The sequence below is a fragment of the Aedes aegypti genome, chromosome 3 (assembly GCF_002204515.2).
Source record: "Aedes aegypti strain LVP_AGWG chromosome 3, AaegL5.0 Primary Assembly, whole genome shotgun sequence".
NCBI lineage: Eukaryota > Metazoa > Arthropoda > Insecta > Diptera > Culicidae > Aedes > Aedes aegypti.
Genome location: NC_035109.1, coordinates 303,255,027 through 303,275,270, shown reverse-complemented (window position 1 = coordinate 303,275,270; position 20,244 = coordinate 303,255,027). Strand labels below are relative to the sequence as shown.

General features: G+C 39.2%; 1 protein-coding gene across 5 annotated transcripts in view; it reads right to left on the bottom strand.

The window, feature by feature from the left end:
- Window positions 1-20,244, bottom strand: part of LOC5572713 — a 471,505-nt gene that overhangs the window by 9,523 nt on the left and 441,738 nt on the right. For all 5 annotated transcript variants that reach the window (XM_021850448.1, XM_021850446.1, XM_021850444.1 and 2 more), the window contains one exon: window positions 5,481-5,925. In XM_021850448.1, the coding sequence (XP_021706140.1) occupies window positions 5,481-5,776 (296 nt within the window). In that variant the 5' untranslated portion in view covers window positions 5,777-5,925. The remainder of the gene's footprint in view (window positions 1-5,480; window positions 5,926-20,244) is intronic.

The following is a 20,244-nucleotide window of genomic DNA, read 5'->3' as shown; positions in this document are numbered from 1 at the left end:
ATAAGAATTCGAAAGAACGTGCTAATAAACAAAGCACTTGATATAATTTGCTGTGTCATTTGTGAGTTCCCCATACAGTTTTTACGTTTTCAACTACAAATATGCATGATTTTTTTAAATACTTCTTGCATAACTTGTGATCTCGCCCTAAAAGCCATTGGTAACCGAGCGTGCAGCTCCTTGTTTCTAATGGACGACCAGGGTGAAAACTATCACCACTGTGAGATAGAGGAGGATCTTCTTTGCATCGTAGCATTGTTGAATAACGTGTAAATCCATTCGTTAGCTCGGTAACAACAAGCTACACACTCGTTTACAAATGGCTATCAGGGTGAGATCACAAGTTATGCGAGACTTGGTGCACTACTGAAATCATTAGCTATATATATTCGAGATTCTATATCTATTCCAGGTAAAACCCTCTGTAATTTCTTTGTGTTCATGGGGAGTCCAATCGCGTATTCCTTTTCAGTTTTCTAACTACAGGGTGTTCAATAAGTTCGAATACAACTATTCATTGTTGTGTAGGTGCGCACCATGTGCCTTCTGTGTATTGGTATTGGTGTCAACTTTAGCCTCGTACACTGAACCAACTAATCCGACTGCATTTATCTGAAAAATCATATATCCATACCGGAATCGTAATTTAATAGATTTCATAGTTATTCATTAACACCTATATGAGGATCCAATAAAGGTTGAATATTATTCATATGAAAGCAATTTGAACTTCACATAAAACATTTTGGATATCAATTGTCTGGCCGATTATCACAAAATCAGATAAATGGTGTATGATTGTATAATGTGAAAAAATCCTATTATCTGTTTATCTGCTGTCGACCATGTCAGTCATTGCACAGTAGTGAATCTTTTTATCTGAGTTGTTGCAAGTTTTCAAAGGTACGTTGTAAAAACAGTTGATAGCATACAGTATAATATGTTTTTCTTCTATTACAGAATGCGGCATAACTCTTTGACCCTGCCTCATAATTCTTTTTCTAAAATTGCATTCCAACGATGTAGGTATCGGAAAACGAAGCACCATTTAATTTTAGTTTCATAGACGTCGTTTTTTTTTTCAGAAATTGTATGCTCATAATCAATTGCCACAATCTTTTTAGCAGAAGCATTCTAGGTGATGGATTCGTTTAGCCATATGGCATTGGTACCGGGCCCCAAAGAGAAGCGGTCAGACGATAGCTTCGACCTCAGGGAAGAAGAAGAAGAGACATCCGAGCTCTAACCTTTCGTTCCCTTTTCTTCGCTGTTGACTATATCTGGTAAACCAAATTACCTTAGTAGACTACTCTAATATAACTGCTATGTACCTCATGAAATGCTAAATAAATGTGTTCAATGGTAAAACTGTATATAAATGCCTAAACGTTTGTATTTATTCCAAAATTTTAATTAGAAATATGCAGTGTAACCCAGAGAAATCGCTAATTATGAATCTAATCCTTTTCATTAGAGAAACCAATATAATCTTTAATGGTTTCATTTGAAGGTTATATGATTCAGTCTATTACTTCAGCTGCAATTGGTTTCACTAGATATCTACTTTTTATATAAAAGTTATGTGAAGTTCGTAATGAAATCTATCTATAGGATTTCAAAATGAAAGTTGTATGAAAAGCATTATGGAAAAAGCTATATGTTTTTTGTAATGATTCGGATATGATTAATATTTGGCGTGTGTTTAGGATAACCGACGCACATGATGTAGACTTGTTGTCATTTTATGTTTGTTTACCGCGCACCATGAAAGAGTACCGCGACGTCATAGTAAAGTTGTTTGCGAAAGGTCACGGTATACTATATTGAGAAGGTGATATATTCCGAAAACTGACAGCTACTTAACGACGTCATTCCTAACCACTTCGAACAAATTTGTGAAAAAAAATGATCTAGTGATCTGGAAGGTATATGGACCGATAGTAGAAGCATTAACCTAAGAATGCTAATGTCGCTGCTGTTCGTGTTACCAACATCTAGTTTGCCACGAACTGACAGCGTGAGTACCGGGCTTCAAAGTGTCAGATTAATTTTCAAAACCAAAACAACAACATGGTATTGAACAAACAATAAAAACCCATAATTTAAGGCAATAATTATTAAAATCAATTTTGTGACAACAACGCCACTAGCGTTCTACTACTTATATTTCTATTGGACCGATGCACGAGTTCAATAATTTGACGTTTGAGCGGTGCTGAATTCACTGGTTGCTATGGTCACATAAATAACACGGCACCGCTAAAACGCCAAATAGTGAACCCGTACATTTGTCCATGGTACGATAGCAGTGACGTCACATGTTTACAATCAAACTTAATATTTACATCAGTAAAGAGCCTGCCTTGTTAATCTTTATTCCGTGGCGAGAGGTGAGCGGCCCAGTGACATATTCCGACGCAGTGGTTGAAATTCCATGGGGTGAAGCGAAATTTCATTTATACCACCATCCGTCGGTACTGGCTCTTGCAAGGACGTGTAACATCCAGGCGGTCGCGTTCGGAGAGGACGCCAGCAGCCATCAAGGTGGTGAGGGACAGGGTTCGCCGAAAAATGAACCGCTCGATCCGGAGACTGCTGCTGATCTGGATGTGTCGTTCGGGACTGCTCACACCATCATGAAGATGGACCTGGAATACAAGCCTGGGACGTAAGGTTCACGGAGTAATGGAGGCTACAATGAAAAGAGCCTGAATAGAACCAAACTGATATTTTTGCGGCTCGTAGGTAGGGAGTTCGTGTTATCTGATGAGAAATTAGCAACATCATTACTTCGTTGAGCAGGACGGTGCACCGGCCCACACGGCGAATATCGTCCAAGCGTGGTGTCGAGAGAATTTGACTGATTTTCTTGATAAGACTTTGTGGCCTCCCAGCTCCCCGGAACATAACCCATGGACTTTTATCTATGGTCGTAGATGCTGACCAAACAACAAGTGAGCACTATGGACCAATTTAAGAAGCTGATTTCCAAGATCTGGGACGAGATGCCGATGGACCAGGTGCGTGCGATTCTTTTGCGTAACGTCTCAAACTCGTCATAAAGCACAAAAGGGGAGAGGGGGGGTTGCTCTCAGCTGATATGCCCTAATGGTTCTCAATAAACATTGCTTTAATAGAAATTGACTTCGAAAAAAATATCTTGTATTTTCATTTCTTTAACACATTTTTAAAGTGTATAAAGTGTATTCGAACTTATTGAACACCCTGTATGTGTCTCCAGTAAATTTGGAATTGCTGAATCCGTTGCCGCACTTAGAAAAGTTCCAACACGTCGCATCTTTGTGCTACAGGTTATCAAGTTTGTAGAAAATATAATTAGTATTGATGCTTGAATAAAGTTTAAACTATGATTTATTATTTTTGTCGACAATAAAATCCATCAAACATGCTGAATAGGACTTAATATTTTGTACGGAACATACAAGTTTGGTTAAATTTCTCCGATTTAATATCGATCAAATTGCATTTTTGATCATGCTTGCATCCTCCATATAAAATTATTTGTTTCTTTCAAATATCCAGTTGCAGTGCTATTCCAAAAATCGAAAAGAACGTTTTCACCAACAAAGTTACAAAGTATTACAAAGTTTAATACTGATATCTATAGTAAATTAAGCACAAAAATCAGCATATAATACAAGCTGATAAACTTGCATGAAAATGGACTACAAACGATAAATAATGTATGTTCAACATCCAATATCCCAAAGGCATGCTGTGACATTTTTGAAAACGGCAAAATATTCAACAACCTCAAATTTAGTGAACGGCGGTATTTTAGTGCTTGAGACACGTACTTTTTTCGCATTACTGGTATATGCTATATGCCTTGCAGAAATTACTGGTCAAATTTTTGAAGCAGTCCCTAAAAATCTTATTGGAAATCCTAAGAAAATTCATGGAAGATTCGTTGATTGAAACACTGGAGAAATTTCTCAAGGACAATTACTACACATTTTTGGAGTAGGCCTTGAAGAAACCCGTGGAGGAGTCTCTGGAATATTTTCTGTAGGTATCCTTGGCAAGGATGGAAAAATATCAACTCTAGCGGCTAACAACACAGTATTTGAACGGTCAAAGAGGGCCGTCTTTCTTGCAAAATTAAGATTGCAACACCTCATTGCGCGTCTGGAGCATCTGATGCACTGTTTGTCGTGGGACAAACCGTTTGTCGGATATTGTAACATATTGCGAGTAACAGTTCTGTTTGATGCTTCGACCTTGACGCTTGCTTCTTCGGGGGCGGGTGATGAGGGCAAAACCAATCGTGTTGCGCGCCGCTCGCGTGGCAAGGTGGAATAGTGTCGCGGATCACGGAACGCGTTAGTAGTGTTTGATCTTCTGATCTTGTCACTTGCTCCGAGTGACGAACACTTGTTCGGCGTTCAATGCGTTTATCGAGTAATATCGCGAATCCGGTTAGGCGCATTCATTTCAAATTATATATTTATCGTTTGCCAAAACGAATCCCTCCCCCATATCCAAACTCCCAGTAACTACTTGTGGAAGTGCAGAGGACTCCTCGGCAAGTGTTGCTTATCACGGGTCAAATTCCAGAGTAAAAGCATAAAATTCCTCCAGAAATTGAAATTTGTGTTTGCGAACATTTGATCGTTAGCACACATGCAGAATGATGCATTATTCGCGGAGCGTAGTTTGTTGTGATAACTTGACGACAAACGGTTAATCGTTGTTGCTATGATCGCAGGATAAAGAACAACAGCGATGCATCATTTATTTTGTCACAATCACTAGATTTCCATCCTTAATCCTCAGGCTTGCGATGCTATCGACCGTGATAATTTTATTTAATTTGTTTACCGGCATATCGGTCTATTTTGCTCAAAGTAAGAGCATGGATAAAAAAGCAAAGAATACTAGAAGTATAGATACCGTAAGGGAACGGCGAGAGAAATTGGATTAGATGTTGAAGATGGCATACCATATGAAACACTATTACTTGAAACGTTCTTCTTTCTGGCTAACGTCTCCTATGAAGGCGTCTTGGCATGTTGTTCGTATAGCACTACCATGCTCCCTCTTAGTTCGAGCAAAGCAAAATATTCCAGTAAACAAAATTAATATAGGTATCCTTAAGGAAATTCCAGATTTATATCTTGAAAGTATTCTAAATGAAAAACTTTTTTAGGAAAACCACAAGAAATCTAAAGAAAGCACTCTTTCTGTACTTAATCTTATCTGATGTCTGCCCTGACCTAGCCTACCAAAAACGAACGAGATTTTGGAGGGTCTGTACAATCCAAGTCATTAGGCGAGTTTTGTCAGTAATAAATAAGTATGCAAATAAGTGTATCAATCAAGAAAACGTTAGTTAACAATTACCAACTTCCAGAGAGTTTCTCTGAGTAATCTAACGTTTCGCAAACCTCATTAAAATGGCAATGCGAACGTCAACAAAAACCCGCACAACCCAAGTAACCCCATGTCCCTCTACGTACCTGGAATGTTTATCTCCCTTGGCCAGCGCCATCGCCGAGGCGACCACGGTCTGCGACTGTGTGACGACGGTCATTCCGTTCGGTGTGGGCTCGCTGAAGTTCGGCGGGAACTCATGCCCATCCGGAGGCAACCGTGAGAATGCTGGTGGAACTACTTTACTAATGCTGTTGCTACTGATGATGATTCCCGTTGCTGACGTTCCTCCTCCTCCCACGCCGCCGGTCGACTGATGTACGGTACTGGCTATGGCAGTCACTGTCGTCGTCGTTGTCACCACATTGTTCATCTGGTCCATAATCGTGACGGTCTGGTCCACTGTTCCTGGGTCTTTGATGTCGTCGATTTCGTTGCTAGTGCTACTGCTGTTGGCAAGAAGGTTGGCTCTAGGCTTCGATGCTGCTGCTGTTGCAACTATTGCCAACTGGTTGGAAGAATTGGTTGGTTCTGTGAAAAAGATCGATGAGAAACGGAAAGATGACATGAGAAATATGACCGGAGCTATTATTTTTAATTTGTTTTGCTAAAGACAGAACTAGATTTTGCGCGCGCGACAAACGATTCGATTCACGATTTGTGAATTGTTGCGCCACCCCGCACAGTGGTACCGTCTAGAGGTTAATGAAATGTAATATGTTGTTAACAAAATGTTAATAAAAGCTTAATTTCGTTTTACCAATTAGGATAATTGTGTTGCCTAACTCAGAACACCTAGATATAAGAAATGAATGTAATGTTTGATAATAGAGAAGATTAAAATATTATGTGTTTATAATAATACTTATCCACAGTCCCCTGAAAGAAATGTATAAAATTCAGATTTTTAAGAATCTATTTCAAATTTTGCATTAAAACCACAAAAGTGCTACGAAAACTTTGTTTTTTTTTTTTGAAATTTTGGCCGACCTCAAATCACAGTGCGATCTCCAACCCGGAGCTCGCGCGTGGGAGATTAATCATCAAAGCGATCAACAACGCGAGCGCACTTCGGCGGGGGTGATGGGTTTCAATTACACGAGACACTAAGAAACATGTTTGTTGCGATGTAAAAGAGCGAAATGCGCTTATTTTCCCATATGAATATGACTCAATGGGTTGTCTTTCCGTCGTCGCTCGGTGATGTCGTTGTCGTCGATCATGCATGTCACGTATCGCACGTCGCTTCGATCAAACTAGATCTTCTGTGGCGCAAAACGCTATGGCGATGCCTGCGCAAAAAATCGCTCGTTTGTCACGCATTCCTAGAAGCGTCAAGTTGAGTGAGCGTCACTACGGATCAATTGTTCCCAGGCCACTGATTTTTATTTACGGGAAGCGGTGCTCTTCGGGTCAGCGCAAATTAATAATTCTTTCAATTGGTTGGGGAGTAAACAAGACTGGGAAATCTCCACTGGGTTGCCACGAGTTGCATCGGGAGAACGGCGTTTACAGAGTCGTAAAATGGTCTATGCAAAACTATAAGACCATGCTGAGGGTCGTAGGTTCCAACCCTGATCCGGTAGAGGATTTGTTTGAAGATCAAAAGCTTGTTCTTAAGGTGAAACAGTTTGGAATTAATTTCTAGGGTTGCACTAAAACTTCAAAGGCACAAATCTCGTTAAGAAAGCATCCAACAACAGTGTACTTTTTATTTTGGCTTTGTGCACTAGCAGAAAGCTTAAAATAAGAAGATCCGAAACGTTTACCAACTATTTCTCCAGTTTAGTGCCCTTGGAAACGTGAGTAGGGGCACAAGTCGGCCATTGTGGCGGCCTTCTTTGGATTCTGAGATGTTTCACCTTAAGCCAAAGTTTTTTTTTCCTGTAATAAGTGGATGAAAGTTTAATTTTTATCTAGCATGAGCCCTAGATATTTTACTTTATATGACTAATTTATTGGAACCCCTCTCATCGTGACAACATGTCTATTTGAATTTTTCAAATAAAGAGCTTTTGGTTGATGTTGGAATATTATAACTTGAGTTTCAGAAATTTTTGGGAAATCTTACATTTTTGCAAGTACCAAGAAAAAATATTCAAACTTGCAATCTACTATAGATGACACGCAGGTTTTGCGAGGCTTGTGTCATCCGCATACAAAGATTGTTGACATCCCTAAGGGAATTCAGGTATATGAGATATGAAAATATTGTATAATATTGGTCCTTAAATGCTGCCTTGAGGAACACCAGCTATTACAGGAAATCTTTCAGACTTTGAGTAACATGAAGCGTACGATTTGACAGATAGCTTAGGATTTTTCTAACAACGTATGCTTAACCTACCTAATGCATCAATATGTAATATGACTTTAAAATGCGCTTAAAACCCATTGTTAAACCGATTTTTGTTCTTTTAACTTTATATGAAAGATGTGAAACCGGCAAATGTTTAAAAGTATGGCCACTTTGGACACAAGGGCACGTGGAACCTGTTTTAGAAGGAACTGGTACATATCTTATGCAGAAGTTCATACGCATGTGTTTTACGACAGTTCAAATTTGATGATTTTCCATTCCGATTAACAAGAGTTCCGCGGGTACCAACAATTAGATTTTGCCAGATCTGGTCGGAAAATTCCGGAACTGGTTCCGGTAGGGTGGGACGTGTACATTTTCAGACCACCATATAAAGCTATAGAGCCATCATGCGACTCAAAATTCATGATTTTTCATCAAGACCTAAACAGACGCCATGCCAACTCTTCTTCTTCTACTTGGCATTCTCAACTCGAAAAGGTCTTCGACCGATGGGACTCGAACACATATCCCTCAGCTTGGTCTTGCTCAAAAGCTGCGTTTTTACCGCTACGGCTATCTTGGTAGTGAGGCCAATACCCAAAGCCGTTTCCGTTAGGCCAATTCAGAAAAAAAAATAATATAATGAATTGGCATCATTCAACAAGTCATTATTCATGTATTGAGAGCAGCTCAAATAAAGCTCCAGGAATTCATTCAAGAAAACCTCCAGATATTCCATCAAGAGTTCTTCCAGAAATATCTCCAATGTTTCCACCAACCATTTCTCCAGACACTCTTCCAGAGATTTCTCCAGGAATTCCTTCGAAGATTCCTCCAAAGAATGTACCAGAAATTTGTCCAAGATAATCTCTATCGTAATCCCTACAGCGTTTTCTTCAGGAATTTCACCGGGATTTCATCGGATATTGCTCCAATAATTCCTACAGGAATTCCTCCAAGGAGAACTTTTGATCGTTGCTAGTTGTTAGTTCCGAAAGAGCATATAGCATATAGCAATTCCTTCAGAAATAGGGCCCTAAAGCCCCGTCCTGATTTTAGTGCCAAACGCTTAAGTTTTGGCCAAAAACACATGTTTACTCAATTTTCTAATGTTTTCCGTTGGTCTAAGTCCAGAAAACATTTTTTTTAGATTTTGTCACACCCTTTGGCTTAAACTCAAATTTTGGGTGTATTTTGTTTTCCGTGTCGCTTCAAAAATGTCAGATAGGAACAACCCCAGTATTAAAACTAAAACCCCTGTTGTGCTTTTGTCGACTAGGCGAACGTCAAACATGATCACAAGTGTCAAGGTTCATTTATGGACCCAACTTTAAATTGAAGTTTAAACATGATGTAGCCGTTATTTGAGCGGGAAAAATTGCTAAAGTAGTTGAAGAAACATGTTCTTCCGTGTTGTTAAATAAAAACAAGATTTTATCAAACATTTTAGGTGGTTCTATTGAGATACCTGCAAATATTATTCTGCAACCTCTACAATGATTCTTCTAGAGATTTTGCGAATTATTCCTCCATAGGTTCCTCAAGTATATTCTTTACTGAGATTCCTCCATGAATTTCTCTGAGAGCTTTTCAAGCAATTATTCCAAGGATTGCTTCAGAGATTTCTCCATGAATCCCACCCGGAAAATCTCTACAAAAACTTCTGGTTCTATCCAGAAATTCCTACATGGATCTTAGAGAATTATTCTTGTTATTTCTACAGTGATTTCTACAGAAATTCCTCCAATCATACTAGCAGAAATTTCCTCAGGAAGACCACTCAAGATTCCTCTAGGGATGATTCCAGAGATTCCTTTAGGCATACCATCAGGAGTTCCCTCAGAGGTTCCGCTAGGAAATCTACAAGAAATTACTATAAGATTTTTTTCAAGAGTCCTCTCAGGGATATCTCCAAGAATTATTGAAAAAATATCTGGAGGAATCCATGTGTCACTAGAGGAATCTAGGTAGAGATTTTCCTTATGTAATCCTTGGAGAAATTCCTAGAGAATTGTTTTGATAAATTTCCATGGTTCAACTTTTGAGAAATTTCTAGAGGAATTGTTGAAGGAATCTACGCAAAAATGTTTTGAAGACCAAAACGAATCTCTGAAAATTTCGTGGAGTAATTCACGTTGCGATTTCCCGAAGGTATTAATTGAGGGAAAAAAATCGAAAAATTCGTGTAGTAAAGAATCCTTGAAGGAATTTATAATGAAATCTACCGAAATGAACTTTATATGAGAATTGTGACATCCAAGATTCTCGAATTTCCTTTGAAATTTCAAATTTTTTCATGAAATTCTGGTATTCCGATACATTCTAGATTTGTTATATATAGTTATTTTGGAACTTTTTAAGGCTTTCTGATTCGAACGGCTATCCGACGGAAGAAAATTGGCTTGTGAATGAGCATGATTATAATTTACTTGGTGAGCATGATTCTTAAGCAAGCGATCGGTAACTGAAAAATTAGCATTGCTGGAGATTCTACCTGGGGAAATCCGGGAACGAAAAACGTTACCTTTCATCAGCCAGATACGGTCATCGACGATTCTGCAGTGAATGAGTCGTGTAACTGATTGAAAATGATTAAACGTGCATTCGAACAGTTAGAGCTGAAGAGAATTTTGTGAGAGTGTGATCATCATTCAAATGGCGTGACAGGACTTGATGAATGATAATACACCAAAACTATTAATTTCCTTGTTGGACTGACGTTGACCGTGTTTTGTAGTAGTCGTTTATTTCAACAGGTTATGGGCCCAGGAACGCCTGGAGGATGCTATAGAGCCATCATGCGACTCAAATTTCATGATTTTTCATCAAGACCTAAACAGACGCCATGCCAACTCTTCTTCTTCTACTTGGCATTCTCAACTCGAAAAGGTCTTCGACCGATGGGACTCGAACACATATCCCTCAGCTGGAGGATGCTGAGCCAGCTTCAATGGAAGTACCTGGACGAGGAGACATGGCCTTAACGGTGAGGCAGAATTTCGGTGAGGAAGGTTCCGGCTCTGTCAAAATCGAACGGTTTTGTATATCTGGACAAGTTATTCGGATTGCCACCTCACGATGTCGTCACAGAACGGTTGGTATCTCCCCGGTTGCCATTCATGCAAATCCGCCGACGAATTTGGACTTGGACGAGATGCCCAAGAGTTGGAGGCCAAGATGCCGGGAACGAGGTACGGATGCTGACTGATCGAAGAGGACGAGCTTAGAAGAGCTGCAGGAACTCGAGAGTCAGCAGGAGCTTGGAGGACGGTGAGGTTGACCAAGAGGTGACGGTGCAGCTGACCAGGATGATCTCAAGGCTAGGAGAAGTTCGGTAGCTCGGTGCCAGAAGGAGCTTGGATGACAGGAAGAGCTCTGTGGCAGATATGCGGTTCGGAGGTTGTGTGATGAGGAGGAGTGTTAGAGAGCAGGTACATCACACACTCTGCAGTGGGGTTGTCTATGGGTAAGAATTGTAGGAGTAGCCGAAATAGTTTATAAATATGAATATGTTGATACCCAGACATGGAATAAAAGAGAGATTCTGGCTGGATAAATCGGTTTGAACACTGCAGATTCGTCTACGCAAAGGGTAATCATACCCTAACCAACTAACTATCGGCCCATCTCAGTTCTACCCAGCAACAAGATATTTGAAAAGCTGATCTACACAACATTCTCAAGTTTTCTCGGGATCACCGGAATGCTGTATGAACATCAGTTTGGATTCAGACAAGGATCATCAACTGAATTTGCTATTCTAGAGTTGGTAGATGAATTTTCAACTGCTGTGGACAAAAAGAGTTGCGCTGGATCCATATACTTGGACTTATCTGAGGCATTCGACACAATCAACCCTGAGATGTTGCTGAAAAAGTTGGAAGCTTACGACATTCGTGGTGCTCCTCTCAAAATCATCAGAAGCTATTTGTTCAACCTGTATCAACAAGTTGTCTTCAATGGAATGAAGAGCAAAGCTCGCACAGTATCTTGCGGTATTCTAACACGCAGGAAGAATTGTAGATGAGATGAAACAAGATATGGAGCTTGTCTCGACATATTTGGAAAATAATCTGCTAGCTCACTCAAATGTGACAAAGAGATTTGTCCAGATCTGGTGATTAATGGTACACTGATTGAAAAAGTGACAGATTATGAGTATCTGGGCGCCTTAGTTGAGACTTCCAAATTCGAACAATAGTCTCCAAGTGTTCATGACTCTGTGGAATCCTACCAAAACTCTCCAAGTTTGTTCCAGTCCATGTTCTGATGAAAATCTACTACTCTTCCATCAATAGCCGTTACCAATACAGCATCGCAGCTTGGGGTTCTTGCTATAAGGTTTATCTTAAACCATTACAAATTCAACAAAACCGCTGTATAAAGTCAATTCTAAACTTACCGTACCTTTTTACAACACGAGACCTTCACGAGCTACCTCAACATAAGGCGCCACCAATACTAGGGATTCGCATTCTTCAAGTTGGAACTTTAATGTACAAAATCATCAACGAGCAGAATATCCACCATAACGGATCTCTGCAAGTGCGTTTCATCAACACCGAACCAGATATGCTCATCATCTTCAAAGACCGGGATTCACAAGGGAGATAGGGCGACGTCGATTTGCCAATGTAGGACCGAGTATATATAATCAAATCCAGAACAAATCAAAACAGCTCATACGCAATTCACTTTCGAACGGAAACTAAAACAATACATTCTTCATAATTGCAAAAATTTGGTAATTAACTAGTGATGACTCGAACTACAAACTAATTTACAATTTGAAAGATAGGATATTGATCAACACCTTTTAAAGAACAATGGTTCAGTAGGAAATGTTTAAAATTGTTGTGTCGTATTTTTTAACAGACATAAATGAAATAAAACAAAGAAAAAAATAAAAGTTAGACTCACGGTTGACCCCGCAATTTACGCAAACAAATTTTGTGATATCTTTCTTCGCAGGGCAGACGTCCTTAGAGCGAGAAGAACCTCCGCAAATCATGCATTTAGCATCCATGCGACAATTTTGGTACCATGACACAACTTTGAGCACCGACGCCACTGATTGGGGTTCTGGAAATTTCCTACAGGTCACTGGAAATGTACGTAAGTGTTGCTTTTATTATTTAGATAAATTCTGTAAAAGTGAAAAAAAAAATATTCTTGAGAAAACCCTTTCCGAAGATTGCCAGATTGCGTTCTCTTTTTCACAATTTATTCTAGGTCTGGGAAAAAACCAAGTAAATCATTTATTCCATTTTTGATCTCTTCAGGTGACTTACAGTCACTTGAGACACCTTTCAAGACAACTTTGAACAAACGTTCAGTTTTGTCGTCATAAGTAAAAAAATGGTGCTTCTTCTCTTCAAGATGTTTGATAAGAAGTTCGTGATCTTTAAGAGTTTCCGGTAAAACGCGAAAGTCTCCTGTTTTTGCCATTTGAAAGGAGACTTCGATTCGCCTAATGGAGTTCAAGATCTCCTGCCAAAATCCCGCAAATTTGGAACAAATGACCACAATTGGTTACACCCTTTGCTTCCTCACTTGAATCAAAGAGCCTGGGTAAGATACTGCTTCAATTTGATGTTCGAAAAATTCGTCTAAAGCATCAAACTGATTGCTCATTTCGATGCAATTATCAACAATAACAATTTCACTAGGGTTCCCAGTACCGACCCCTTTTGACGAGTACCGGTTTTTCGGTACTGTAACTCTCAGTACCGGTAGTACCGGTAAAATACCGGTACTGGAAGATTTTTTTCAATAAATCTAAAGCACACTATATTGGATAAAATATTTGCAACTTTTTCTAATTCGTCAATCAATACAAGTTTGCTAAAGCTTATTCTTCATTTTTATGAATTAAAATTCTAACCAAATATGTCCAAAATCGTTCAAAAGGAATAATTTTTTGACTATCTTCATGTTATTACCTTGCTTTTCATTCATAAAGTAGGACTTTAAATGCAAAACATGTTCAAAGCTCAATGTTTAACTGCCATACATGTGCGTATATTGGTAACAAAACTTTCAGGCACCGAAAAAGCTCTTTCTAAATCCATCCGGTTGTTGCCAATGCATCGTGAAGTGTTAACATATATTTCGCTTTGATCCTTTGATATGAATTATTCCGAACAATCCTTGTGTCATAATTGAAGCACTTTCAAATGTTTCGATACCCTGAAATATTCTTTTATATATATGGCTTGTTGTCAGAAGGCTTGATATTCATCATCAGCAGCATTATTTGTATTCGATTATTAGTAAAAATTCAATAATCTTGTTGGTAACCATAGGATCTGCTGAATCATTTCCGTTCAATAGTAACAACCATAGTTTTTTTTTTCAATGTTTTTAAAGGTTTTTAACGGAAACAAGATGCAAACAATGAGCGTTCTTTCTATGTAGGGAGAAAAATCATCCTTAGTGCAGAAAAGATGATAATTAGAATAAGTCTTCATGTAATGCGTTCCTTGATGGACCTGAGGAGTTCTTCGTTATTCATTTATTGTAAAAAAATGTTGATTCAAACGAATTTTAGATTTTTCTTCAGTACCGAAAATACCGGTACTCAATGCCTTCTAGTACCGGTATTTCGGTACCAAAAATTGGTCGGTAATACTGGTACTTTCGGTACCGGTACTCCCGGTACCAAAACCCTAAATTTCACCCTGTGGAAGAAAGCGAGCATTTCGGAGAAACGTCCTTAATTCCATTTTTGCCACGTTAAGTGACAGTTTTTAATCCCGGTTTTTGGAAGGATGTAAAGAATTAGGTGATTCACTCTTCCTTTTGTTCGTGGTACCAACAATATTCAGTGGTAGTAACAATATTAAATAGTGATCTTCTAAGAGGTTTTTTTTTAATTTAAAAAAGAAAAGACTGGCCTGAAACAGCGAAATGTGAATATGTCCGTAATTCTCCAATAAAACCAAATAATCTTTGATCAAACTCTCTTCGTTGCTACTAGAGATGGGCAAAATGATCAAATTTTGAGAGCGAATCGTAGGTGACTCACTCACAAAAGTGAATCGACTCTTTTGATCGATTCGATGACTCATTTTATAAAACCAAAAATGAATCTTGTATTTTACACAAGAAATAAAGAGTATAACATTTTTTGTGTGAGAATATTTTTCGTACAGGAAATTTAACTATTAATACATGTCCGAATTGTTTGACTATGATAATTCCAACTCTAAAATATGATTCCTAGTGAATTTTTAAACCCTCTTCTAAAATATTCGGTGCAAATGAATCATGACTCTTTTGAAAAGAACCGTGATTCGTTCATTCACTTTCGAGAGTTGACTCTTTTGAATGATTCGTGGGTGAGTCGCCCATCTCTAGTTGCTACACATTCATTAAGTACCAATCAATCGATGATCCATGTCACACATCCATTCAATTCGATCCACGCACAATAAACCGATCTGTTTCGAAATTAACTTTCCTTCTTCTCAGCTCTCCAGCGAAGGAACACGCGTATCCATCATCCCAAAAACGTCAATTTTGCAAGAAAAAGTTTCAATTTCCTCAATCCACAAACAGCACACACCTTTGCTGGTGCTACACCTGATACCCAGCAATGGAACCTGGTGTGAACTGTGCTAGCCCCGGTCGGTCATCCAACAGCAGCGGGAAGGCAGCCCAATATCAAAAGTCGATTATCAATATTCCCAGTCTGGGCTGGATGACTGCGCTGTTTTCGAACAAAACGCTGCGCAACTTTGCCGGAAAGAAGCGCGCTAAGAAGTTAAGAGGTCAGGTCACGCATTTAAGCGATCTCCTGCCCTGGTGCTCCTGGAACCACCAAGATCGATGAAGCGCTTGAAGTCACGCAGAGGTCCGGTTTTCTGAGAAGGTGGCAAAACCGCAATTTACAAACATTTTATTGATCTGCACAGGATTAATCTCGCGCTGAGCAATATTTGTAATAGGTGAGGTTCCGGTCATGATGACATCGATAACGTAGTTTAGCAGTGCCCGGATATGGACGCCTCCAGAGCGCAACTTTTGGATACCCTTGCGGCCCGAGGAAGTCAACCCTATGTTCCAGTTAGAGATGAGTTGGGCACCCGCGATCTCATTTATATGGTTGCAATTTACGATTTTCTTCGCTTGTCTTGTATAAAAGTTTAATTCTCTTGTGTTTTTTTTCTCCAGTTCTTTTTTGTGTGTTGTCCCCTTTGTGTTGGATTGAGGATCCTGGCCATCCGGCAGACGAATACCGACAAGAAATTGGTACCAACACCATGATACGAAAATCGAGCTACCTCGTCATACCTCCCGGATGAGCTGCAGAGAACCCTAAACTCAATTCTTACCATGTCCTTCCTTCCAAAAATTGTGACCATTAACCTAGAGTTGTCACGAGTACCCTGGCTCTATCCCGTACTAACTTTGAAACTGAAAAAGTAAATACATTGTACATAATACAAAACATGAATTTCGGCTCCGTAAAGCGTTAAACGCGATTGAGCCTCAAATAAACGAACTAGTTAAAAAAAACATTTTATTGATGGAAAACAAAGTCAAACATCCATCAACAATATCAGATAATAAAAGACACGTACAATAATCAATTATCATCGCTCTCTCTCTTTCTCTTTGGGGCTTATTTTTTCAGCTGCTATTTACCAAACTTGTTACAATTTGCGAATCATTTCCGATTATAGACCGATACAGATACGATGTTTTTCTTCGCTTGCTTTGAACATTTGATTTTGGAAAAGTTGGAAGTCTCAAAATGTATGATAAACAGCAATTTAGTTGAAATTGTGTTCTACGAAAACCAAAAAAAAAAATGTTAATATGCCCTAAAATTGATCTTCAGTCCTAATACATATCTACGCTTATCATGATCATAACTTATCACTTAGCATGATGTAAAAAATTGGGCATGCCTAATTTATGCCAAGATTTCTTGAATCTGAACCACTGTGCATCGTCGCATCTTTGCCGATCATTTAGGGTTGGCTAAAAGTTAGTTATCAAGAAGCTTTATTGATTTTTTTCCCCTATACTTCGTTCTGAACCGCTCTGCGGTGTGTGCGGGATAATACTACATACGCACTTGAGGCGTCTTCATTGATTTTCGTGCGGCGAGAGAGAGTGAGCCAAGAGTTGATTGAACGGTTTCGGATCTTTCGATAATTGATCAAAGCGTAGCGCGGATTCGGTTTTATCCCATGGATTGATCCCACGGGATGATGCGACCTTTTGCTGCCATTCTCATGGTAATGCGGGATCAGGTGAAGTGTTACCCGTTTTTTTTGCGAAAAGAATTCTATTACAAATTTGACTCAAGAGCTTTAGATCACTGTACTGAACTCGTCTTTTTAATATCCTCGGTTTTAGAAGATTATATTAACGTTAAATCAAATATAACTACTTATTGATGTGATATGATATAAAACAAAGAATTCAAAGCTTGCAAAGAAAAAGAATAAGGCATTCGCAAAGTTTCTTCTGAATAGTAATCTCATTGAAGCAAGAACTACTCTCTACAGCAAGCGTTCGAAAATGAGACCTTACGCAAGAGTCTTGGAGAGCACATCATCATCTATCTAAAGAAACTCAATCATCACCCAGTATGGCCCCGGAAATCGGCAATTAATCGATAATCGCCTGATGTAAGAATACTCAGCTCAATTGTGGCGTGTGCAATGTTATGTTCAGTAAGTGAGCAACCGACGTCAAGAGAAATTCGCAATTTTGCATTGCACAAAGAGAGCATGGAATTGTGCTACTTTCAGATGTAATCCAGTCGGTTACAGACTCGCTGAATCGAGCTTGATCATGGAATGGCAATCATTGTGAAACATTTTCTTCTCCCAACCGAGAGATATCACTTCAATCCCATAAACTATCCCCAAATTCAAATCACCAATCACGATTAAACATCATGAAGTAGCAAAAAGTTCAGCCGACCGTACGGCTATCATCAGCAACGAAAAGCTTTCCCAATCTCAGAACAAACCGCGATCTACTGCAAACATACACTCATCTTCTCGCAACAATCGAATCACAGACATACAGATGTGACACTGATGAAATTCTCATCGATCACGCTTTTAACGGTCATTTCAAATGTCCTTTGTTTCATATCTCACAACTAGAGGCGCGTGCATCGTTTTCTTTCGTATTTGACGTTTCACACTAGCTCAGTCCTTGGAGATGAACCAGCCGCGGGCTGAAAATCTCCCTAATAAAACTAATAATAATAGCTCAGTCTGCAAGCCTCATTAATCGTACTTCGTACAACATGACCATCTGATGACAATTATGTGGAGTGTGTAATGGTTTTCAAAGGAAAACGTTCCAAATGTTTACGTCTGTTTGTCTGTGGCCGAACCATCGGAATGAAGCGACCTACCCAACGACGAATATTGGACCGGGGCCGCATTGCATTTGCGACGGCTAACGAAAGCCATTTTAAAAGACATTAAAACTATAAGCTATAGCTAATAATTACCCTTGAAAACATTTATCTAATTTAGTCTCTTTCCGCCGCCGGGTTCGTTCCCTACCGACCGCGCCCCTTTCTTCGGACTTTACCGAGTTGCGGCTGGCATACAGCGAAAAGCAAACTATCAAACAACATATCTATATTACTTTTGAAATCGACGTAGGTGACTTTCATATGGTTCAAAGAAAATAAATTCAACCGAAATTAAAGCTTATTTCAAGCCAACAGCATCCGTTTGAAAATTCTGATTTTCTTTAATTTTTCCACAAAAAATTGATGACAAAATGATACATCGTATTGAAGTTGAAGATCGACACAAATAGTGTTTCGTTTTGTTTCGTGACTACGTCTCCTTGTCACTTCATATGTGCGGTGTAAATAATGATTAGGTTTCGAAGTTGAAAATCTCACTTACGTCGTTTTGTAATTCCGGAAATTTAACGTTATAAAAGTTAAAAACGAGTAGGATTAGAGTGGATCCTTTATTTCAAAAAATTGCGGAACCTAGTCCAGTGTGGAATTCTAGAATTTTGTCTGCGGAAAACGCCGAATCGATAATTTAAGTTTATTTACCATTCAGAGATAAGTCTGTTTGAATACTTATTCGAGAAAAAATCCATATAGCGAGTAAAGCAGTATGTGAGGCTCAGTGGCCGCCGTCCGTCGACCGACATACGAACGAGTGAGTGCCCGTTTTGGACAACGGGACCACAGCCAAACTGTGGTGTTCCTCCCGAAGCGTTGTGATGGCCTAAGCCTAGTCTCCGCGGGTGAGAGCACAGTGCTTGGGAATTGTTTGCAATTAGTCGTGACAACGGTGGTGAAATCTTGCGAATCACTTGTAGTGTGCAAAATTATTTTGAAAATGTCTGCAGCTTGTTTAGTGAGCAGGGCCACGGATTATCAATTTGGATGTGGTGGGTTCGATTCCCAGCCGGTCGAAGATCTTTTCGGGAGAGAGATTCTATGAAATTGTAAGGCTTTGCGAATCATTTTTTATGCTTCTTTCCTTAGCCGATTGGTTGTAGTCCGCGGCTACAGCAAAATCATGCTGAATGTGTCTGGGTTCGATTCCCGATCGGTCCAGGATCTTTTTGTAATGGTAATTACCCTAACTTCCCTGGGCATAAAGTATCGTCGTACCTACCACACGATATACGTATGCGAAAATGGAAGCTTTGGCAAAGAAAGTTCTCAGTTAATAACTATGGAAGTTCTCATAAGAACACTTCGCTGAGAAGCTGGCTCTGCCCCAGTAAGGACGTAATGTCGAAAAAAATGAAGAAGAAGTGTTAAATTTTACAATTCTAAAATTAGGAACACCAACTTAAGGTGAAACAGTTTGAAATGAATTTCTAAGATTATACTGAAACTTCAAAAGCCAAAATCTCGCGAAGAAAGCATCCAACAACAATGAACTTTTTATTTTGGCTTTGTGCACTAGCAGAAAGCTTAAAATAAGAAGATCAGAAACGTTTGCTAACTATTTCTCCAGTTTTGTGCCTCTGAAATTGTGAGTAGGGGCACAAGCCGGCCATTGTGCCTGCCATGTTTGGATTCCGAGATGTGTCACCTTAAATAGTTCGAACAAGGTACAGTTAGGTAGGAGACAGAAGAAGGGACAATATTTTTTCTAAAAGAAAATTGGCAATAGTAATAAATTTATGGTGCTCAAAGCAGAACCACGCATTCGAAATTAAATTTGAAGCCGGACATTGTACAATAGCCATAGGGGGACAACAATTCGAAGTTTAAAACTGATTTCTGAACCCGATAAAATTGGGTGACACCGAAATTTACCGAAATAGCGATTCGGTTCGATCTTCAGACAGGTAAATTGAATCATAACTCATGGAGTCGCTACCAAATAAATGAGGTGTTGCTCAACTTACATATATGGGCCTGACTAGCGGTCAGTGATGCCAAATTTACAATCGAGCAATGTTTTGAATATTCCGATTAGCAGCGCCATAAATTGTAGCTAAAATGTGTAATATACCGTTTGCTACTTCCACGCTTTCATGAGAACATCATTGGTTCTATCGGCAAGGCGTTTACTGTTTGACAA